The 24,683-nt window shown below is 46.3% G+C and overlaps 1 protein-coding gene across 6 annotated transcripts in view; it reads right to left on the bottom strand.

Moving 5' to 3' along the window:
* The window catches only part of EPB41L1 (erythrocyte membrane protein band 4.1 like 1), a 595,815-nt gene that overhangs the window by 116,070 nt on the left and 455,062 nt on the right, over positions 1-24,683 (bottom strand). For all 6 annotated transcript variants that reach the window (XM_085619170.1, XM_085619173.1, XM_085619172.1 and 3 more), the window contains 3 exons: positions 20,097-20,184; positions 18,247-18,399; positions 482-579 (listed from right to left, as the gene is read on the bottom strand). In XM_085619170.1, the coding sequence (XP_085475296.1) occupies positions 482-579; positions 18,247-18,399; positions 20,097-20,184 (339 nt within the window). The remainder of the gene's footprint in view (positions 1-481; positions 580-18,246; positions 18,400-20,096; positions 20,185-24,683) is intronic.

Raw genomic sequence — 24,683 nt, 5'->3', positions numbered from 1 at the left:
AAATATACATATATGTATTCCACATTGTAATTTTCTTTATTTGAAGATCCACCCAGATTCTCCAATAAAACTTCACAGCATAACATTTGTTAAAAAAAACAAAAATACAAATGTGTACTAAACCAATTCCTCTGCCGTCGCCTGTCAGTACTGTGCCCAGTCGGTTGGGGAACATGGTAAACTATAAAAAAGTAGCATCTAGAATTGTAGTTTAGACTTTATTCTAGCTGATTATCTGTATAACATGTCATGTACGGAGAGCTCCTAAAAGCTGTTAAAATGTACACCGAGGTAACATCATACCCTGAGTAGTGATGCTGTGAGTAATAGACAGGTCACCTCTTATAACTACCCATCTTCTTACATTCACAAAGGGAAGTAATAAGCAGTAATGTAATGTAAAATGATTGCCAACATTCTTTAATCTACGTGTAATGCTGTTCTTTTTTACACATGCAAAGTTAGCAGATCTTTCTCATACCTGAAAAATGTGTGGTGCTCTATGCAGACTTTCCAGAGCCTTTTTGACGCTCGGTGGTTGGGGAGTTTGAAGCCGATGGTACTTTCAAATTGTTCATACTGAAAGTAACAAATTGTATGATTCAGAAACGTGGAGAATGATCATGTTCATATCTAGGACACATCAACCAAATCCTGCCCAGTAAAACTCATATGTTGATATGGTGGACTTTCAAAAGCACGTTTTCCTCCTCATTGAAAGGACATTGTGTGGGTCAACCAAGCACACATTCAGAGAATGAACTCAAACAACCTTGCCTCATTTCAGGGCATATTAGCAAGCTGCAGCGATAATTATCGCTGAAGGCGCTTAGGGTGTTTTTTTACTATCGCCGTCTATCGCTGGAAATTATTGAAAGGCTTGTGCTGCATCAACAACGCTTAGCGCTTTGGCGATAATAATTCCAGCGATAGCCGGCAATATGGGGCAACATCGCTGTAAAACCAGCGATAATCCAGCAAAAATGGAGATAAGCTTGATGACAGGGTCCTGTGGCCTCAACCCTAGATTCCACCTCCCATAGTAAACATAGTGTAGTCAAGAAAATACCAGACGTTAGAATCCAGCGTTAAGGGGTGCCTAGCGCGAAATTTGAATATCGCTTCGCGGGTCCGGGGCATGTTGTAAATATCACGAAGCTGGCTTAGCGAAGTTTACCCGTGCAGTTTAGCCAGGAATGCCTACTTTGCATCTCATTAGCGATGCGATGCATGGCGTTAGTGAAACGGGCACTAAGACAAGGAAACACGTGCTAGCGTGCCCTTGCTAATACTGCGATAAAATTATCGCCGCTTTTCACCTGAAAACGGACGCTAAAGCGGCGATAATTTGATCGCCAGCCCTTGCTAATATGCCCCTTTCTTACCAGACTAGACTAGGCCAATACTGCCATTCATCTCTAAAAAAATGGGCATGATCTGCACAGTCTGCTTGTTAGGTCTTCTGTTAGCCAAGACCTTTTGTTTTCCATAAATTCCAACCAAATACATACCTGTGCATACATAGAGGGGCTTTCAGCCATCCCTTAGCATCTACTGGTCTCTTCAGTGTCATTTAGACCTTGTTTTGCAAGCACTGTTATTGGACATTCCAGACTCTCTGACTTCACTGTATTCCTCAAGGGTACTACGATCTGGGCAAACCTTTAAATAGGCTTTAAAACCATTCCAAGATGGCTAACCATGGATATGCATGCATGAGCTAGTTTGGGCAGGTTTCTTTAAATGCTTTTTGTTATACTTTATTCAAAACCATTCATAGGACACAAGCACTGGCAAAGCCAAATGTTTGACACAGATAAGCTATTGGCTTTGCTAATGCTTCTTTAAGAGAATGGAATTGTACAACCAAATCCCTCTCTTTTCATAATCCTATTGTCCTGAAAAAAATGGGAATGGTCAATACTACTATTACTTCTGATACTATTACTATTATTACTACTGCTAATAATAATAATATTAATAATATTATTAATAATAATAATAACAATAATAATAAAAACACTCGTCCAACAACTACCTAGCACCGGCATCTGGAGATCCAAATTACCACCTGAAATGGAATACCCCCATCACATACCCCAAAGACAATGAAAAACTGCTTGTCAGTGCGGTCATAAGGTTTGTCAAAAAGCACATGAATAATGTTACTTCGAGCTTGATGGTATCACCAGACAAAAGTGGGTGTGGGGCTGGGAGTTTAGTATGTGGTGCCTGAAATATCAGGACTGGACCAATAAGTCAGGAAACTGGCCCGTCATAAAGAGTAAAATTAAGAAAGGTGTGGTGTTCTGTAACCAGGTGATGATGCAGTATTCTGCCACTCAACCCTTGAATATTATGAGGAAGGCATTCTGATTGGGAACACTGTGACGAGCTGACCTGCCTTTGGCTGCCGGCGTGGTTGGGGCCTTTGATGCTCTTAACTTAAATTAAAGGAGTTGTGGAAACATTCTCGTGAAAGACTACTGCTTTCCCCCACTTTCACATTGCCGATGAGCGACGTCCTTTGCGGTCTATTAAGCAGACCTCAAACCTCTACAGCACAGTAGGGATCACCCTCTTGCATTCAATGTGAACTTTCACTGCATATTGAAGATCAACCTGTTGTGATCAGCGTGGCCCCAACATGACCACCACAACAATACTTTGCTGGATAGAAAGGTATTCTTAATGCTTTTTCAATAAACTGGGTGACAGTGGCCGTTAAAAGGTTGAGACTTCCGAGTGCGTCTGATTGTGCACGAACAAAGGGGTCATATACCTCAGTGGACCTGAATTGGTGTGTACTGCTTCGACTAAGTGTTGCCCAGCGGCATTCAAGAGAGTAGTCAGAGCATGCTTAGTTTCCTCCCTGTTGCTAAGCAACAACGTAGGATGGCCTCGGCTCCCTTTTACCAAGCAACAACATACGCTTGAGAGCAAAGTCAGAGCGTGCTTGGTTTACGGCATCTGGAACAATAATCTTAAGAAAACCATATTGAAAGCGGCGCACACACCCCCCCTAGAATGACACATAGCATTTTGGTACAGTGCACACAAAGAAGAAAAGGTAAAAACCTTACAACGCTGCGCTCCTTAAGCTTGCTAAACATTTTTCGTAAATAAGAAACAAAAAAAGGACAACAGTTATATCACCTTCGAGACTTTGACTTTACCTGGGAATACATCTGAACCATGTGAACTTTTCAGTGGGGTCTTTAGCAACTCAGGTATCGAGTCGAATACTGACACTAATTAGTTTGGTTTGTGCATACATATATTTTTTCTTTTCTTTTTCTTCATACTTCTTCCCACTTAGTTACTCTACGCATTGTAGACACACTCGTTCTTTCATGTTGGTGTCATGCAGAATGTCACTGCACCCCCATTAATTTTAGCATCACCAGGCAATCCACCAATACCGTAGCTGAAGTGGAAAAAGGTGTTCAGTCATTATGCAAGGGTATGTGGCACTTCACTCATTGATGTACTTAGATTGTCACTGCTGATGCACTGCTTGGATTCTGAAGGTCAGGAAGTATTTGAGCACCTTCCTCACCGGTCCGACAAACCTTAACGAGTAAGAGGAATGTTTAAAAAAATTGGACCTGCATTATCTTCCCAAGTTGAGCATTGTTCTTGAGTACTACCAATTCGGGAAGAAGATGCAACACCAAGGGGAGACTACTAAGCGATGTATGACTGAACTACGCAGGTTGGCCTCCATCTGCAGCTTTGGCGGTTTCAATGAAGAGCGATTACGAGACAAGTTATGTTGGGGTGTCAGCTAGAAAAGGCAAAGGACAACATTTGGGAGAAGGACAATACATCCTTACAAGAAGTGCTCGCAATAGTGCATGAGCATTCCAAGGCCTGTTTGGAGGTTATTCGAAGTAGCATCAGTCTTACTGATGAGGCGGAAAGTGTAGCAGTTAAAGTTGTACAAGATAAAGCTATGTTAATCAAAGAAACACAAGACGGTTGCCAAGCCCACAAAAAACCTTTTCATTTAAATACTTTCGGTGTGGGAATGCAGTTCATATGGCCAATTACAAAGAGAGTCCTGGGTGGAAAAGCAGTGTGCAGGAAGTGTAGGAAGAAGGGCCACTTGGAGAAATGTTGCAAGTCAGGAAACAATACTGAGAAGGTAAGGGAAGTTGAATACGAGATGGCGATGATAAAATAGTTGGGGAATTCACAACACTTCAGACAAAAGAGGATTTATTTGAGGGCTCCTTATAGTCAATCCAGGTTAATGGTTAATCCGTCTGGATTTTGTTTGATTGTGGTGCAAAGAGAACATTCATTCCAAAGATGTTCTATGAAGAAAACCTAAAAATGTAAGTTAGACTGATGAAGCCGGATGTAAAACCTAAAGGGCATGATGCGGAACTATTGAGTTTAAGGATTGCATTACACCCGAAAATATGTATGTGTCTATCAAAGGGGATTCTCCCATTAGTTGATTCACCAGTCTGACTTGTTTGTTTACGTAGACCCTAATGAGAATTCCCATGTCAGAATAAAGGAGATTCTGACTGTTGGGAGTGTATCAGAAGAATGAGAAGAGTGGTTGAACATTTTTCCTGAAGTATTTAAGAATAGTCTGGGGTGTCTTAAAGGCAATGTGTATACGATCAGACTCAAACAAAAAGGTCAACCCAAGATTGCCAAAGTGAGGAGCATCCCGTTATTGGTGAGAAAGCATGAAGTAAGAACTGGACAAGTTGATCGACAGCTGGACTATTCAGGAGGTGGAAGCCTCAGAATGGCTTGTGCCTGTTGTGATAGCCCGCAAGGCCAATAGGGAGGTCAGGCTATGTGTGGACCTTAGGAAACACAACAAGTCTGTTGTGGTGGATTGCTTTCCACTTCCTAGTATTAACCAAATGCTGTGTTCACTTAATAGCACTAAGTGTTTGTCATCACTCGATTTAACATTTGCGTACGACCAGATAAAATTGCTCCCCTCATCTGTTTTTCAGAGGGCCATGGAGAAGATTTTGAAAGGTGTAGAGGGGGTGAAGGTTTACTAGGACGATGTGTTGGTGTTTGGGACTAGTGTTGTTTAACACAATGGATGTTTGTGTGAAGTGTTGGTGAGAGCGAGTATTTGAGACATGTAGTCACAGGATCTGGTATTTGACCCAAAAGTGGGTTGGTGAGCGCCATCAAGAACCTTCCACCCCCTCAGGGTAAGGAGGAGTTAGTAAAATTTCTGGTATGGCAGAATTTTACAAATTTGTTCCCAGGTATGCGGAGCAGGAACTTACAAAGGTGATAAGGATGGGAGAAGAAGTCAAGGAAATACAAACCAAGATTGCGTGTTGTAAAGCTAAAATCAATTGGGTATGGAGTAAGGGAATTGCTCATCAGTATAAGTTGTACAAAAAGGATAGGTATTAATATAGTGAAGCCACAGGGCAACGCTTGGCACAGAGGTTAAGAGTAAAACAGTCTTCACAGAAAATAACAGCACTGGTGGATATAGCTGGTAATACGGTTGAAACTATGGAGGGTATCTTGGGGGTATTCTATGATTTCTATAAAGAACTGTATACACAGAGTGAATGTAATGAGCAAGACATAGAGATATTTTGTCTACACTTGGATTTAGTGGGGTTAAGACGAGAAGAGCAGATGCTATTGGAAGCCCCGATAACTATGGAGGAGCTTGAGGAGGCAATAGGGTCATTGGATAGTGGTAAAGCGGTAGGACCAGACAAGCTGTCACTTGAGTTTTATCAAATGCTTTTTCAAGTACTCAAGGAAGATATGTTGGCTACATTTCAAGAGGCACAATCTGGGAATCCGCCTCCCTCATGGGACGAGGCTAATATAGTGTTTTTTAAAAAGAAAGATAAGCCCCCAAATCTGCCAGGGTCATATAGACCAATTTCTTGTTAAACGCGGATTGCAAAGTGTATGCGAAAATACTTGTAACAAGGCTGGCACGAGTAATCACACCCTTGGTATCCATTTATCAGCATGGATTTATACCTGGCAGGAGCACGGTCAATCACATAAATAGAGTAGTTACCTGCTAGATTATGCTAATACACATCATAGCAGGTTAGGTTTGATTTTTCTTGACGTGGGTAAAGCGTTTGACCATGTCTCCTGGCCGCTTTTATGGGCTGTCATGCGGAAGACAGGGTTTGGGCCACGCCATATTAGGGCTATACAAATTATGTATAAATCACCCCGATCCAGGGTTTGTGTAATGGGTAGAGAATCAGAGCCCGTGTACATCATTAGGGGTACATGACAGGGCTGTCCTTGCTCTCCGTTGTTATTTGCTATATACATGTGAGACCGGCCTCACGGCGTGGCCCTCTCCATCATCCCGCCAACCTGCAACCACCCTCAAGACCCGACATCCCCGACTCCGGCCGCCCCAGCCACCCCCGATCCACGGGCCGGCCAGAGACCTGACAGACTCAACAACCTACCACGCATGCCCAACCGAGGGAGCGGGAACCCTCGAGCCAGACCCAGAGGCGCCAGCCCAGTCACACCTCGGGTCGCCTTCCTCGGGAGGACTCAATCGGCCACTAGGCCCCTGGGGAGCAGGCGCCTCCCCTACCGAGCGTCTGGGGTCCCTCCCAGACCCACCTGAAAAGACCAAGAAGTGAGCGGCAGGAAATCCCGCCGAACCCCCTCCGTCATGCCAGTCCCCCCTCTGCGAGCACTCCGGACTTCAAAGAACCAGCGGAGTATAACAAGGGGTGCCGGAGGAACAAGGACAGAGAAGACCTGGAACCATCTGAGCCTGCTGACGCGGTCGCGGCTCCTGAACGCTGAAGTCACCTGGGCCTGCTGAGTGACTCGCGGCCTCTTGCTATTGAACCATCTGAGCCCTGCGGACGAGGTCGCGGCTCCCGAACCCTGAACCACCTAGGCCTGCTGAGTGACTCGCGGCCCCCAGCATTGAACCATCTAGGCCTGCTGAGCGACTCGCGGCCCCCAGCATTGAACCATCTGAGCCTGCTGACGGAATCGCGGCTCCTGAACTCCGACCACCTGTGCCTGCTGAGAGACTCGCGGCGCTCCCCTTGAGGACGACTCGATAAGAGATCGCCCAGAGACACGACACCCTCCAGCTCGAGGATTGTGAGCTTCCGCAGGGTATTTCGCAGAGACACTATCTTGAAAGACTGTCCCGCTACCCCCGTTCCCCACGACTGAATTGTGGTACGTTGTGCCACTGCTGTACTATTTGCCTTTTGGGTCAGAAAGATCCCTGAAATCATCGATAAAAGAACTTATCGTCCTACAAAGAATACGTGTGGTGTCCCTCTGTTCACAGTGCAGCTCAGGGTGTGCGCGCCTGGTTCGGCTTACTTGGGAGAGGTGGGTCAAAGGGGTGGGCAAGACGTGCATCAAACCCCCCTCCGGCGAACGCCTTTCCAACATTTGGTGGCAGACGACGGGATCCGAGCCGACACCGAAGGAGAGCGTGCAGTAAACGACTGACGCACTACCAAACAGAAATGGAAGGAGAAACCTCCCTGGGTGCCACAGGTACCGAAATAAGCTCACCGTTCCGAGAAGATCAATTGGACTATTACACGCATAGAGAACTAAAACAGTTTTGCAAAGACCTTGGCATCGCTACCACCGGACTGAGCACAAAGGAAGACTACCAGAAAGTACTGAAAGCCTGGGTCGAGACGGGGGCGCCCCCGACCCAAACGGAAAGAGACTCTACCCATGAACAAACAAGCACCCCGGCGAGAAACAACGGGCCAGAGAGGAACCTGTCCGCCGAGTAACTAGCGGACCGAGAGAGAAGCCGCAACCACGAACTGGAACTGGCAAAACTAAAAATCGAGGGAGAGATAAAACTGGCAGAGAAGAAGTTAGCCGTCAAGCAGTTACGGCTACAAGGGGAACTCGAAGAGAAGAGACTCCAAAGGGAGCACGACGAAAAGAAACTCCAGCTAGAACATGAACGCGGCCTGAAGGAAATAGAGTGGCGGGCTAGACACGAAAAGTCACAGCCGCCCGGGAATCCCCAGCCCGCTCCCGCCGGGGAAACCAAAGTCCACATCCCCAAGGATGTGGTCAAGGAGTATTATAAGAACGATGATATCCAGCAGTGGTTTAAAGCCTACGAAGTCGCCATGACCTCTCACCGAGTCCCGCAGAAGGATTGGGGGGCTGGCCTATGGGGCCGGTTCTTAAGCGAAGGAAGAGACACTCTGCTCGATCTGCCCTCCGCGGTCATGAACTCCTACAGCCACATGAAGGAAGCCCTCGTGGGCCGGTACGGACTCACCCCCGAAATGTACCGACAACGGTTCCGAGATTGCAAAAAGATACCGGGCACCACGTGGGTCGAATACGGGAACTTTTACAGCCGAGCTCTGGACGGATGGATCAAGGGCAGCAAGGTCTCCACCTTCGAAGAACTGTTCGATCTGATCGCCTGGGAACATTTAGCGGCCAATTGCTTTATAGAACTGCGCCAGCATCTCCTAGACAGTAAACTCACCGACCCTCGGAAGCTGGCCGCTGAGGCTGATCGTTGGGTGAACACCCGGGCCACCCGGGGCCCCGTGGGGGACTACGGCCGCAACAGTCAGGGTCCCCCCCGCCAGAGGGGCGGAGGGAACCACGGCCGACCAAGAGACTTTGCCGGGGGGTCCTCCACCAGCCCCCCCAGCAGCCCACCAACGGCGGGTTCGGCCCAGTCTCCAGCCAGCACCGGAGCCCCAGGACGACCAGGTCCACGAGCTAGGATCACCTGCTTCCGCTGCCAGCAGCCCGGACACTTCGCCAATGACCCCCAGTGTCCCCAGTATCAGCGAACCACAACGACCAACCCCACGACCCGGCAGATGGCCTCCGTGGCTCTGGGGGAAGAAATGGAAGACTCCGAGGAATGGGAACCGGCGGCCATGGCCCTACGTCTCCCTTGGGGATCGAGAAATGGTCCCCGGGACACCCTTGCCCGCCAACACAGAGAAATACCGACAGCAGGTGACTATCAACGGCCACCGAGTCGAGGGCCTTCGCGACACCGGGGCGAGTGTCACCGCGGTCCACCGCAGCCTGATTGCAGAAGACCAGATCCTAGCCGGGGCCCTCTGCCCGGTCGTATCCTCCGACAATTCTGAGAGCCTCTGCCAGATGGCCCTGGTGCCCTTCGAGTGGGGAGGGGTCTCCGGAGAACTGAAGGTAGCGGTCCGGACCTCGCAGCCCGTAGACTGCCTCCTGGGCAACGACCTGGAAAACTCCCCGTGGGGGCAGGTGGAACGAAGAGCCCACCTAGAGATGATGGGCCTACCGGAGTGGGTCTGCGCCACCACGCGCTCCATGACCGCACGAGTGGCCCCCTCCAAGGGCGGTGAAGCCCTCTTGCCGAACACTTTCCCCGAGAACAGGGACCCCCTACCAGACGCAGACAACCCTCCTTCCGAGGAAGTAGGAGACACTAACCCAGGGGAAGGACCGGAACCTTCCGCCCCAGAGGCCCCGATGGAACCCGAAGAACTGCCCGAGTTGGCCCAGTGGCACTGCGAAGGGGGGCCCTCCCGCGAAGACAAATGGACTGGTCCATTCAAGGTGGTCGAACGGAAGAGCCAGGTCACGTATCTGGTCGACGTACAATCCCCACGGAACCCCCTCCGGGTCCTCCACGTAAACCGTCTCAAGCCCCACTTCGTAAGGACAGAACTGAGTTTGCTACTGGCCACCGATGAGGGGGCAGAAGAGGACACTGAACCCCTGCCCGATCTCCTGTACACAAAAGAACTGGACGGTTCCGTGGAGGGTGTGAAACTGTCGGACACCCTCACTCCCCAGCAGGCCGACGACTGCCGCCAGCTGCTCGGACAATTCGCAGACCTTTTCTCCCTCATTCCAAGGGTGACCGACTGGTGTGTCCACGACGTAGACACCGGCGACTGCCCGCCTGTGAGACACAGAGCCTACCGGGTGCCTGACCGGGTCCGCACCTGCATCAAGACCGAGGTACAGAAAATGCTCAACCTGGGGGTCATCGAGCCCTCCGACAGCCCCTGGGCCAGCCCGGTGGTTCTGGTCCCGAAGGCTGCCTCCCCAGGGGTCGCCCCCGAACTAAGATTCTGTGTAGACTATCGGGGGCTCAATGCGGTCACCCGCGCAGACGCTCACCCTATTCCCCGAGCCGACGAGCTCATCGACCGCCTGGGGGCCGCCCAGTTCCTCAGCACTTTCGACCTGACCTGCGGGTACTGGCAGATCGCTCTCACGGAAGGGGCGAGAGAGCGCTCTGCCTTCTCCACGCCAGATGGCCACTACCGCTTCAGGGTCATGCCGTTCGGGATGAAAAACGCCCCAGCCACGTTCCAGCGGTTGGTGAACAAGGTCCTGGCCGGACTCGAGGAGTTCAGCGCAACGTACCTTGACGACATCGCCGTATTCAGCTCTCAATGGCACGAGCATCTCCAGCACCTCCGACGAGTACTGATGGCCCTGCGCCAAGCGGGCCTGACAGTGAAAGCCAGCAAATGCCAGCTCGGACAAGGCTCCGTGGTCTACCTGGGGCATCAGGTGGGCAGCGGCCAGGTCGCCCCTCTCCAGCCGAAGATCGAGGCCATCAAGTCCTGGGAGCCCCCCACCACGCAGACAGAGGTTCGGGCCTTCCTGGGCCTTACGGGGTACTACCGGAGGTTCATTAAAAGTTATGGTAGTATCGCAGGGCCCCTCACAGAGTTGACCTCCAAAAAACTTCCGCAGAAGGTGCAGTGGACCCCCCAGTGCCAGCAGGCGTTCGACGCCTTGAAAACCGCCATGTGCACCGCTCCCGTACTCAAGGCCCCCGACTACTCCCGAGAGTTCGTGGTCCAGACCGATGCATCCGAACATGGCATTGGGGCCGTGCTCTCGCAGTTCGACGACAAGGGCATTGATCAGCCCATAGCCTTCATCAGCCGAAGGCTGCTGCCGAGAGAGCAGCGTTGGAGCACTATAGAGCGAGAGGCCTTTGCCGTAGTCTGGGCCCTCAAGAAGCTGCGGCCCTACTTGTTCGGAACCCATTTTCGAGTACAGACGGACCACCGGCCCTTGCAGTGGCTAATGCGGATGAGGGGGGAGAACCCCAAGCTACTACGATGGTCCATCTCTCTCCAAGGGATGGACTTCACTGTCGAACATCGCCCCGGGACGGATCATGCCAACGCCGACGGCCTGTCCCGGTTCTTCCGCTTCGGCGAGGAGAACCCCCCAGTGGATGGGTAGTTCTCCCCGCCTTTCAGCTGGGGGGGACGCGTGTGAGACCGGCCTCACGGCGTGGCCCTCTCCATCATCCCGCCAACCTGCAACCACCCTCAAGACCCGACATCCCCGACTCCGGCCGCCCCAGCCACCCCCGATCCACGGGCCGGCCAGAGACCTGACAGACTCAACACCCTACCACGCATGCCCAACCGAGGGAGCGGGAACCCTCGAGCCAGACCCAGAGGCGCCAGCCCAGTCACACCTCGGGTCGCCTTCCCCGGGAGGACTCAATCGGCCACTAGGCCCCTGGGGAGCAGGCGCCTCCCCTACCGAGCGTCTGGGGTCCCTCCCAGACCCACCTGAAAAGACCAAGAAGTGAGCGGCAGGAAATCCCGCCGAACCCCCTCCGTCATGCCAGTCCCCCCTCTGCGAGCACTCCGGACTTCAAAGAACCAGCGGAGTATAACAAGGGGTGCCGGAGGAACAAGGACAGAGAAGACCTGGAACCATCTGAGCCTGCTGACGCGGTCGCGGCTCCTGAACGCTGAAGTCACCTGGGCCTGCTGAGTGACTCGCGGCCTCTTGCTATTGAACCATCTGAGCCCTGCGGACGAGGTCGCGGCTCCCGAACCCTGAACCACCTAGGCCTGCTGAGCGACTCGCGGCCCCCAGCATTGAACCATCTAGGCCTGCTGAGCGACTCGCGGCCCCCAGCATTGAACCATCTGAGGCTGCTGACGGAATCGCGGCTCCTGAACTCCGACCACCTGTGCCTGCTGAGAGACTCGCGGCGCTCCCCTTGAGGACGACTCGATAAGAGATCGCCCAGAGACACGACACCCTCCAGCTCGAGGATTGTGAGCTTCCGCAGGGTATTTCACAGAGACACTATCTTGAAAGACTGTCCCGCTACCCCCGTTCCCCACGACTGAATTGTGGTACGTTGTGCCACTGCTGTACTATTTGCCTTTTGGGTCATAAAGATCCCTGAAATCATCGATAAAAGAACTTATCGTCCTACAAAGAATACGTGTGGTGTCCCTCTGTTCACAGTGCAGCTCAGGGTGTGCGCGCCTGGTTCGGCTTACTTGGGAGAGGTGGGTCAAAGGGGTGGGCAAGACGTGCATCAAACCCCCCTCCGGCGAACGCCTTTCCAACAATACATTAACCCGTTCCTGGTAATGTTACAACAGAGTGAGCGAATTACCTCTATGGTATGTGGGCAATATCAGGTGCGGGCTTTAGCTTATGCAGATGACATTGCGGTGGCAACCTCAGAACCAGAGCAAGCAGTTGCAGAGATAGAAAGTCTGGCCTACGCATTTGGGGAGGTTTCAGGGTATAAACTGAATCCAACCAAAACATAGATTGTATGTACTAAAATGGCATGTATGTACTAAAATGGCATGCCCGGGAGATTCTCGGGTAACTGACAAAGCCAGATATCTGGGTATTAAAGTTAGGATGTCTCTGAAAGATTTAATTGAGGTCAATTGGAGAGGTATAGTTTCTGGGATTCAACAGCAACTGGATCGCCTGCATCTTTCACTGGTGGGGAGGTGCAATGTGCTCAAGATGAGTATCCTTCCCAAAATCATGTACTATTTTAGGGCGGTGCCTCCAGAGTTGACTAGAATGCAACAGCAGAAAGTGCAATCTATAAGTGATAGGTTTTTATGGGGACAAAGGAAAGCTCGTCAGGTGTTCAAGTTTATGATGCAACCAGGTGACAGGGGGGATGGGCCGTGCCAAATTTTACATTTTATTATTATGCATGTCTGCTCCAAAATATGCGGATATTGTTAACGGGGGAAGATGTGGCAGTGGCGGAAACACCATCAATATGTCAGATGCTGTTGGGGGCGGAGGTCAGAAATGTGTCTATTTAAGCTCTCTGAGCCTAGCTATTTAAAAAAAACACGCTTTAAGGTTTGTTGGCAGCATATATGGTTTGGAAATCAGTTTGAAAGATGTTAGCCATTCCATGGATATGTTATTACTCTCCGATAAATTTGACGCTTACACTCCCTGCTATATTTTGGGATTTAAGGATGGAGATATGGAGGGTTAAGGGGATTAGGCAATTAGGAGACTTATTTGAGGGTGGTGTATTAGCCTCATTCTCAGATCTAGTTGACGGATACGGATTGCAACAAAATGAGTTCTTCAAGTATTGGCAAATTCAGGACTTTTTATTCAAACATTATAAGCAGGAGGGAATGATTACTAAATCGTTAGTTGAGGTAATTAAAGGAAGGGCAAGGATAGGGGTATTGTATGGTATACTAATCGATGTACAACAGGATGATCTGGCCGCACAAGTTAGTAAATGGTGTGCTCGGTTAGGGCAGGAAGCTGTCCATATGCAGCAATCAATTGATATTGCAGGGAGAATTTTGATGTCAGCTAACTTTAAAGCCCAGCACTTCAAGAAGTTATTTAATTGTATTACACACCAGAGAGGATGATGAAGTGGGGGGGGGGGTTCATATGATGGGAAGTGTTTTTAGATGTGGTGAGAAGTTTATTCCCAGGTTTGCCGAAAGAACAGCATACTTGAGGGCTCTACTCAGAAAAGGCAAGGAATTTGTCTGGTGAAAGTCAAGTGAGCAAGAATTTAAAGATGTAAAAACCAGTTTGGAAAATGTGTCAGACTTGGGAAGTTTTGATACCAAAGACAAAACTTTGATCGTGACAGACACCAGCTTGAAAGTCTTGGGGGCAGTTCTGATACAGACATCAAGCGGACAGAGCAGGACTTGTCTTGCGGGGTTTGAGAGGAGCTGAGCTCAATTACTCCATTGTTGGAAAGAGGCCTTAGGAGTACATTGGGCAGTGAGGAAGCTCAAGAAATGTCTATGGTGGTACAGATTGGAAATTGAAACAGATCACAAGCCTCTTAAAAATGTTTTTTTTAAGAAAAAAAATTATCTGGTCTGTAATCGCATTCACAAACGGGTGGCGGCAATTAAGGAGTTTGAATTTGAGGTGCCCTGTGTGCCTGGTGAATGTAAATTACAAGCAGACTGTTTTTAGAAGGTGTGCCATGGGCACGAGGAGGATAGTCCAGAGATTGAAGACTATTTTAGAGAAGATTTTGATGAAGAAGAAAAGATTGGTGGAATACACCCATGCTAGTCATATGGGATTATCCAAATCTAAAGAGAGGGCCAGAGAAATTTATTTGTGGCCGGCCATGGATTTGATGATTGACAGGGAGGTGAGAAATTGTGTAGAGTGTGTGTGTAGCGATAAAGTTCTTAAGTGCAGGACACCACCCATGGTTCCGAGGGAAGATGCCTCTGGTTCATGGGTGGATATAGTGTTGGACATTCTTGGTCCTGTCATGGTGAAATCATGTGCAAATAGGTTATGGTGTGCATCAATATGTTATTGTGTTTTCCGGAGATAAAGATAGTAAATTCAGTGGTGTCTAGGCAGATCATAGTTCTTTTAGAAGATCTGTTTGAGAGAGAAAGTTCCCCTTCCACCACACTTGCACTACAGACAATGGGGTACAACTAACTTCTGAAGAGGCTGAAGAGTTTTTGAGATGTAGAGGCGTAAAGCATAAGAAGGCAGCGATGTACCACCCTGAAACAAATTATGTTGTTGAACGCTTTATCAGAGTACTTAAGGAGAGCTTGCAACAATTCCTGCTGTGTGGGGTGGGCTGGGAAAATGAGATGAGAAAGAAAGTGAAAGAATACCGTTTGGAACCGCACTCCACCACTGGTGTTTCCCCACTCCATTTGTTTAAGGGATGGATTCCCAGTTGTGAGACGGTTCGTGGATAGGTGAATGAGAGAAGAAAAGAAGTGGATGGTCAGGTGGGAGGAGTGGAAGGGTTTAGAGAGAGAGAGAGAGAGAGAGAGAAAAAGAGAGAGAGAGAAGTAGGTGAGAGGGAAGAAACTTTATGATGTGTGGAAAGCTGTTAAGTAGACTGGTGCAAGTATGTGATTGGATAAAAATCAAGTCCCCAAGGAAGGAGAGTAAAGCTTTCAAATTTAGTCAGCCGTTCAAGGCCATAAAACTGTTTAAAAATGCAATAAGAACAAGTGATCACAGGATCTGGAATCTCAACAGCGTGGCCAACTACTATCCTGTGGAGTGTGAGGATTCTAGCTCCACTGTTGATGGTTTATTACAAAGTCAAAGTATGAGACCACATGGATCAGGAGGAACCCAGTCCATTTGCAAGATTATGTTCAGATGTGTCTTTCCTTTCATTCTCTTTATCCAAGCAAATTGTTCCTGTTATTCTGAAAAAATTTGTACATAGTTGCTCATTTTCATGGATATTTTGATTTATTGTTTTAGAGTGTGTTTAGGTTGGTGTTTAGGTGTGTTGGGTGAGGGAGGTGATGTGGTGTTCTGTAACCACGTGATTATTTGCGATATATTCCGTAACCACCGCATCATTTATGAAATGTAATGAGGGGGGTATTCTGATCGGAGAGGCTGTGCCGACCTGACATGACTTTGGCTGTTGGCGTGCTTGGGGCCTTTGATGCTCTTAACTTAAATGAAAGGAGTTGTGGATACATTCTCTTGAAAGACTACTGCTTTCCCCCACTTTTACAAAAGGCTTTCCAACTCTAGGCGTGGAATGTGTAAACGAAGATGATAACCGCCAAGTCAACAAAATACGAAGAGACCCTCCCTTGTTACATCACAAGACAGATCATGTCCTATTCAGACCATCTGATAATGTGTAGAAAGAGCACATGAACATGGTAAACTAAATGAAACGTATCCAATAGACACTGAAAAAATAAGAAAAGATAGGATTGATGGAAACGGCATGTACTTAGTATACTGTCTGTAAATAAATTGTCAAACCCAAAGGAAATTAGGTTATCTGCGCTCACTATAGGAGACAGCCTAATGTGAAGGCAAACACACCTAAAGATTTTTCTCTCCGGACTTTTGTACTGGATGTGAAGCAAAGGAAGGGACACTTGGTGCTGCTCCTAACAGTAAATAAAAGAAAAAGTGTACAACTTTTGAAAAAGTGGGTTTTAATGAAGCTACACATGTAGGAAGTTTGGAAGAAAAGAGGCTACTTGGAAACCGTTTACTTCAAATAGCCTTTGCATGCCTCCTCTAAACCTTTATGTTTTCTTATGGCTCCCAGAACTACTTAGCAGAAATTATTGTAAATACCTACAGTCAGCAAATAAGGCAACATAACTATTGTCTTTGATACAAATTTGATAATGACATCCAGTTGCTTAACAGGAAAGATCGGATAATAAGACCGATTCTCATGTTGAGACATTATTTCCATCAATATAGTTTTTAATCTATGTTTTATTTTCCCCCTCTGGCATAATGTTCTGGGTCTTGTGATGTAATCGTCTGGACTGACCCCTTGCGCCCTGACTTACCATCATGTGATCCAACCCAATTACAGTGGAGAATATCTAACTTCAGAATCGAGCCACAGAAGTGTTTGTGCCAAGTGCAAAAAGGCACTGATTTGATTTGGATATGTCACTTAAATATGTGAACTTTGCACAGTGAGCCAGCACACTGCACTTTCCCACTTTGCCATTTATTTTCCTCCTCCCTATCTTAATTAAACGTATTGCCATTGTTTTAAGCTATGCAGTGGAGGCTCTTCCGCTAAGGTGTTTTACTTGGAGTTTTTGCAGGCTGTGTTAGGGCGGGTCAGGGCTGGTGGCTCAGGGTGGGAGGAGGAATGGACTATGCACACTAAGGTCCTTATTACAATGTCGGGTGGACTTAAGTCCACCCGGCATTGTTTTGGTACTTGGAACTACCGACTGACCTCCTGTCGGCGGTCCCACCCAAACAATTAGGATGCGACCAAACACTGTTGGGTCGCACTCCTATTCTTTACAATGAGAGCATGCATTCTGACTGGGAATGCTTGCCCTCATTGTAAAACGGCGAGGTGCAGTTCATCCTTGCACCCCGTGGCAGGCACCTTGAGGTGCCTGCCACGGGGTGCAGGGATCAACAGAGGTCACCATAAGTGACCCCTCGGCCTCCAACTGGAGTCTGTGCACCCATGGGGGGCCCTCCCGAAAGTCAACTTTACGCAGACATTCTGTGTAGGAAAGGCCAGCACAGAAAGGCTGTAGGAATATGACATTGTAATCCTTCGGGCGGAAAGAGCCACCCTTGGGATTGCTAAAGTAATTCCGACTGGCGGACAGGCTCTCTGAGCCCTTCGAAGCCAGTCGTAATGACCGGTATGATTCCTTTCCGACCGTCACCATCCTAATGGGTCGGTCGGAAAGGAATACGACCAGCTGATTACGATGCAGTAGGAATGGGTCCAACCAACAGTTGGAGCCGTATCCTAACGCATCGTAATCAGCCCCTAAAGTGCGGATGACTGCTTGGCCGGCCGTTTTGGCTGGCCAAGCAGTCATGTGCACTTTGCATATTCCCTACCAGGCTGTAATAGACAGGAAATATGCATAGGCTCCCTGTCCTGATCTGAGCACCGATCCATGGCGTTTAGACCAATCACAACGCTGCATTGCAGTGTTGTGATTGGGTCAGTGGAGCCTCTGCAGCTTCTTCTGGACTGCAGTCAGGAAGAGTAGAGAAGCAGAGGAGCGATGCGGCCAGCGGAGAAAAGGTAAGTGTGTTTAAAAAATATATATTTTTAACCCCCCTGTCATCATCTCCCCCACCCCCATTCCCTACTAGCCGCCACTGAAGCTATGCTATATCTCTCTCCAGCAAACAGAATACATAGTTAGTTCAAACTCTGCCCAGTAGCACAGAATGACTGTTCCCAGAATTCTCCCACCGTGGAGGGGGTACTGTTCCAAGGTCTCTCCATGTTGCAGGAGTCCATGTTCCAACAACTCACCATCATTGCAAATGCATTGTTCTAAAATCTCTCATCACCTGCACTCAAACTGTTGCTCGCCATCCCTAGCTGTAGTCATCAAAATACAATTTTGATTTTTTTAAATCTTTTTACTCACATTCTGTAATTTTATATACGTGTATTTTCATTCTATTCACATTTTATATGTCATAATCGAACACACCCACCTCTCCAGGTCGAATCTTTATGTAGAAGTTGCTTCTCTTGTAGGAAATCTTCAGGATCTTGGGCCATGCGAAGCGGTTAATCCGTAACCTGTCCCGGTAGATGAGCAATCCATTTGCACAGACCCCTAGCATGATATCAATGCCCTCAGAATCCTGTAAGGAAAATAGTAGATCTGTAAGAACCACTGCACTGCTAATGGAGGCCAGACCAGAGAGAACTTGATAATACGCATTATTCTATGGCGCAAATAGTGGGCACCATGGAAATGTATGTTTATCACTTTGAATCTCCTGGCGTCTCAGTTGCAACACTCCATAAATGCATTTTACGTAATGAAGCGTTTTTACCATTACATGGTACGGGGAGAAATCATATTGACGTGGTCTCATATGTTACCCAAGTATCCTAGAAAGTCGCTTTCCAGGTTTGCATATGGTTTTGATAACATCACACTAACCCTCAACAGAAAATTGTGCTCCGTTTTCTTTCCTTTTTCAAAAAAGGACATTACTTTTCTCTATCTTCCCATTGTAGCTTTATTAGATGTGCAGTATTGCTCATCACCCTACCCACGAATGAAGTAACAAATGTGATACTATTTCTTACCTGAGAATTACCTGTGGTTACCTGTATATATCTGCTCTGGAGATTATTTGCAAGCCACGTGGTGTCTGCCCTTCCACTATCTCTTTGTGGATTATGTATACATCAGGCCTCACTCAAAGAAGGAAAACACCATTCCCTTCTCAGCCTCACTGTGCATGTGGCCGGTAGGCCATGTTGGGGGTGGGGGGGTGGGGGATTCGACAGACAACCATGAGGGAAAATTAAATAAATAATACATTTCCCCTCACCGCCGTCTGTCAAAATGCCCCCCCCCCCAACTGCTCCTACCTGCACGGGCCATGGCTGGTATGAGGTGGGAAGTGAAGCCTGACATGGGCACACCACTACAAATCTTGAAGCAGAAAAAAAATCTTGGAGTGGAATGTATGATTATTTAGCAACATGGACATGAAAATGAGAGGGCAAGATATCAAGGCGATTGCTGGCAGCACTTAATTTGCAATAAAAACCATAAGTGCCAGGGAAATTGTCAGGAGGCCACTTCAGCTTGCACAGCCCATTGTCGCTGTCAGTGCTGCCAATTACAGTAACAACACAACTACTAACCACCACACTTCTACAAGCCAGACTAATGACTTTGGTGGCATATATTAGTCCTTTTTAGTGTATTTTGAATTAACACACAACTGTTGTGATAGACAATCAGCACAACCATGTGGCAGACTGTGATAGGTGCTGTTGTTGACAATTAAGTGGTAGTACCGAGCACCGGAAACCACCGGCTCAAATTAAGCACTGATTTGCTGGCGATTCCCATTCTCCTCCCTAAAGTATTATCATGCTCATATCTTTTTTTGCTCTCTCTTCCACAGACTTGTCATTTGTCTCAATCCTCTCTCCTCTTACAGATTGTTTGTGATACTCTATTTCTTCACTTCATCTCGTCGACTTTTCTTATCTCTCCACATGTATTCCACTGACTCATGGAATCTCGCTCTTCCTTTCTGCTCATTCTCCTGTTATCGTCACAATGTTATTGTTCACCTCTCCAGTTTGTCTTTCGCTCAGCTTGTTCTAGTCCCGCCTCACTTTTTCTCCAGCTAATTTTACCTTAAATGTCTCACTTTTTACCTCAGTTCCTGCTTGGCTCTCATTTCCACTATCTTTTTTGCCCAATTCACTTTTTTCGTTCATCACACTCCCGCTTTGTGTTTCTCTGACCTTCTAAGTCCCTCCCTGCTTTGCTCTCTGGCCCTTCCTTCCTTTCTCTCCAGAGCCGCACCTTGGCATGATGTAGATCTACTCCATACATGGAAAGTTTTTTTGCGTTCTCAAGGAAATGTATTTCTGCTTCACCTGGCGTCATCCCTCTGCAAAGTAAAGAGAGAAGATAGACAGCAATCAAAGATCAATCAGAAGGACAGAGGAACACTGTATGCTGTCCTTCACACTCCGTTGCCTGAGCCCCTAAACGCCACAGGCCAAAACACTGGAGTTACATTAATACCCAATTAGTTTAAGAGAAATTATGAATAGCAATAAGAAACAATGTCAAGTAGATGTGTTACAGGCCAAAACACTGGAGTTACATTAATACCTAATTTGTTTAATAGAAATTATAAATAATAAAAAGAGACAATGTCAAGTAGATGTGTTAACCATACCCCTATTCACTAGGGTGCTGGTTTGTTTGGGGAATCTAGAACACTGTGCAGAAATTAAAGGAAGTATGGAGATTAATCAGTCAATTTGTTTTTTAAAGTTTCTTCCTTGGAAAAAATGCCTGCTGGCAGGAAATGCCAACTGTGAGCTATTCTGCAACCTTACTAGTAGTAATACGGGAGCTGGTAGTGTGTGTCAACAAGGTAGTGAGAGAGTAGAAATTCTATACTGCTTAGGACATAACCACTTGTAGTATGCACTCTCATATGATTTAGTGTTATAGATTAAATTAGATGGTAGAAGAAATGTGAACTAATTGATGCACCTTTGTGAAATTAACGTGATTCAATGAGAGCTTAACAAATGATTTATAGAATTGTAATAACTACATAAAATGATGTAACGTACTTACATAGGTTTTATTAGCGATGTGGTAAACTGACATGTTAAATGCATTTTGAATTTTTATTATGCTAATGATGTAATTGGAATAATCGATTTAATGTAGTTTAGGAAAAGTGTCTATTGAAAATGCTAATGAACTTATGAAAATGTTAATCATGAATCATAACTGACATGGTGCATTTATTATTTTAGCTTAAGTCGTAGGCCTGATTTCAGAACAAATTTTTGGGACATTCACATTTCTGGATTAATGATTAGATTCCCATGCAAATTTCGTAGAAATGTTACATGCTTTCGTGCTTTACACTGTAGGTGAACTACGCTTCATTAGAAAAGAGTAAGGTCATTGTTTCACTAGATAGTTGAGGTATGAAGAAACTACAGTTGGCATAGTGTAGCGAAGAAAAGGTCGAAGGAGGTGCGTTAGCATGGGAGGAGGAGAGGAGACCAAGGACGAATTGTTGCATGGAGAAGGCCATGGAAGGAATCAATTTCATGGAAAAAACCCCGGTTGAGCCTATTGTGGGAAAACGTTTGAGATAAGTATCATGGGGCATCTGTCGAAAGAGATTTGGTATATGACCCGTGGTAGGGAGGGTTAGCCAGCCCATTCCATTTTGCCTTTTTCCATTTTACTTGAGTGCTAACTTGCTTTTTCCTGTTAGTGGCTTTTATGTTACTTGACCCATCTGATGGTGGACTGATTTCTTAGGAAGGCTCTACACCTGACACCTTTTCTTAACCTTCTGATCTAAATTCTAAAATAAGGATGCCACTTTAGTGTAAGTGTAGGGTTGGATAGGACTTAAATGCTAAGTCCCAACGAATTACTGATGCAAGGAAATCTCAATTTTTGCTTTCTGACTATCTATGTAGTAATTATAGAGTTTGTGGTCATTTTCTTGCTCTATAGAGTGAATTTTTTCTGAAAATTTTGATTCCTTCTTTTTCCTATGTACTTTTATACCCTTTATGCTGAGATTCGTGAATGTCCACCTATTTTTTAACTTGTAATACATTTTGACTAAACTTTATTTGGTTGTCGACCTGGGTTATTGTGTAGCCACACTGGTTACACTGTATATTCAATTAGATTGTGGAATTGTCTTGTTCCCCTTTACACTTTCATGCTGCATAAAAAGGACCATCAAGTGTTCGCCATTAGGGGATTTCTGAGTAAATGGGCCCATACCCTTTCAGTAGAAAAGATGAATGTAGGATAAGTTGGCTGAATGTCATCTTAATCACAGACCAAATACCCCTGTTGTGACAGTTTTCACCCAAATACCCCTATTTGTGACTGTTGTGAGGTTTTTGGCCATATCCTTGGAGGCTGGGAGCTCAGTTGAGTTTTTTCAGGGTCGCCATATTGTGTGGGTAGGCCTGTAGCATTGGTTGTTTGTGATGGTTATAGCTGTGGAAGGAGCAGGAAAAAGAGCAGTCAGGGGCAGCCAGGAGATACCAAATCCGTGGGATAGAAGCACACCAGTGTGGATATTGGGAAAGTAAAAAATGCATGAGGTTGGGAAAAAAGGATTTCATAAGCCTTTGGTAAGGGTAAGCAAGAGTTAAAGTCTGTAATTCTAGAACAGATTCGCTTCAGTGTCATGATTGGAACTCGTCTGTACACACTAATAAATAGCCATCCAGATGACTCCGCCATCAAAAAAACACAGGGATGCTGTCCCTCGTGCTGTCTCCTGAAACTGCTAGCAACATGGAGTGACTATCTAGTTGGGCAATTTTTATAGATGAATGATACATGATTAGGAAGCACCAGTTGAACTGCTCACTATGATGGTCTGTTTTAGAATACTGATACACATGAGTCAGTCAGCAACCTGGATCTTAAAATTAGACTGTGCCAAACAAAGACGAAAGACCTTGTGGTCCTCCCAATTACAATGCAAGGCTTCCCTGTGTAAGTATTGCTTAATTCGGGCGCAAGCCTTCTTTATGAACCCTCGCCTCCTCTTGGCTATAGAAGATTTGTCTTTTATGAAAACATCATGAAATTGTGGGAGCAGAGAAATTAGTTACTCCCACAAGGCAATGAATGTAAAAAGAGATTGGTCCAACAAATGCAACAAAGGCAGGGACAGTGTCTAAGGCTAGAGATTGTTTTGTAGCATATTTGATGAGGTTAGTTACTACTCAAAACACATAAGTCCTCGTAATGGTTAGAATAAGTCAAGAGAACCAGAATAATTTAGCAGAATATTAGAGCACCAGGAATATCCAACGAAACAGGGGTCTGAGCATGGGAAATGGAGCTTGGAGTGAGGGTAAGGGGTTGTTTGGAAAAATACAGAGGCTGAATAAGGTTTACTCTGTTCTAAATCAAGCTGCGATTCAATTAGTGGAGACATAGATAATCATTGAGGCCTTTGTTAACGGCTACTCAAATGAGAAAAAATATGTTCCTTCATATATCATTTCCAGGTTATGTTGGCTACTTGTTACATCATAAACTTAATCATCTGTCAGAAATGCACATAAGAGCTGAAGGGACGGCTGGAAGAGACATGAGTGGCCACTATGAGAAAATGCAGGGCCTAACAACAAGTCAGAAGTGTTGTAGGCCCTTCTATCCTGTACCCGAACATAGGCCCAATTCACAAAGGTAAACTTAGACCTGAAGTCTGTGTTTAGACCAGAAGTCTAAGTTTAGACCTGAAGTCTAAACTTAGACTTCAGGTCTAAAGTTAGACTTCGGGTCTAAAGTTAGACTTCCGATCTAAAGTTAGACTTCAGGCGTAAAGTTAGACTTTTGGTGTAAAATTAAACTTCAGGTCTAAAGTTAGACTTCAGGTCTACAGTTAAACTTCAGGTCTAAACTTAGACTTCAGGTCTAAGTTTACCTTTGTGAGTTGGGACCATATTCCATAGAGAGATGCTTACTGATTTGTTTCATTACATCCAAATCAACCCATTCACCAACACAGCCCAAAATAAATCACAAATTGGAGGAACTGAAATACTCCTGCAATTCTATAGGTCGTCATTGACAAAAAATTTCTTAGGATACTCATTTTATAAAATCCTTGACACAGCTACCACTATGGTCATACAATGAGTGAAGCAACCCAGTAGCACCAGAATATGCTATTTACAGGGCGCTGCAACAAAACTGCAGAATTTGAAAAGGTTAAGCCAGATGCATTACCCATGTAAAGAGAAGAGCACACATCACCCTGGCCTAGCATACAGATGAGTTTCCCTAGTCCCCTCATAAAAAAACCTTAACCCTCACACACATAGGTTCCTTATCTTCATAATACAAAACCATTACCTCAAACAGAAACTTGGTCTTTTTTAAAGCCATGAAACACTACATCGAGCAAATCCTAGTCTGCTTACTATCATGCGACTCTAATGCAATGGCAGCTATGAGGACCAAATTAATACAAAAAATAAGAAATCATGTAATATCTTGTGTTCCTGAAGCTGAACCTACCCAACACTGAGTTCATCCCAGTGGACAATAACACCACACAAGCACGGCTTTAAGTATGTTTCTCCAACATGAATATCGACAGCTTCTCCACACAATGCATGGTTTATGCCAAATCACTGACATTCATCATCAACAGATCCTCTTCTTCGGAATACATATTCTCAAGAAAACAGAGCATGGTAACAGATATCCTTCCTCCACAAAATCAACTTTCATATTCACAAAACTGATTTCAGGAAAAAATCATTCAAGTCTAGTTCCATCAAACACAGATAAAATAATGCTCTGGGTGTGTGGACAAAGATGAATTATGGTTGAAGGATGGCACAAGCATTGTTGAAGAAA

The sequence above is a fragment of the Triturus cristatus genome, chromosome 7 (genome assembly GCF_964204655.1).
Source record: "Triturus cristatus chromosome 7, aTriCri1.1, whole genome shotgun sequence".
In the NCBI taxonomy this organism is placed as follows: domain Eukaryota; kingdom Metazoa; phylum Chordata; class Amphibia; order Caudata; family Salamandridae; genus Triturus; species Triturus cristatus.
The sequence above is the reverse complement of the archived record's forward strand: the minus strand, read 5'-3'. Positions and strand labels throughout refer to the sequence as shown.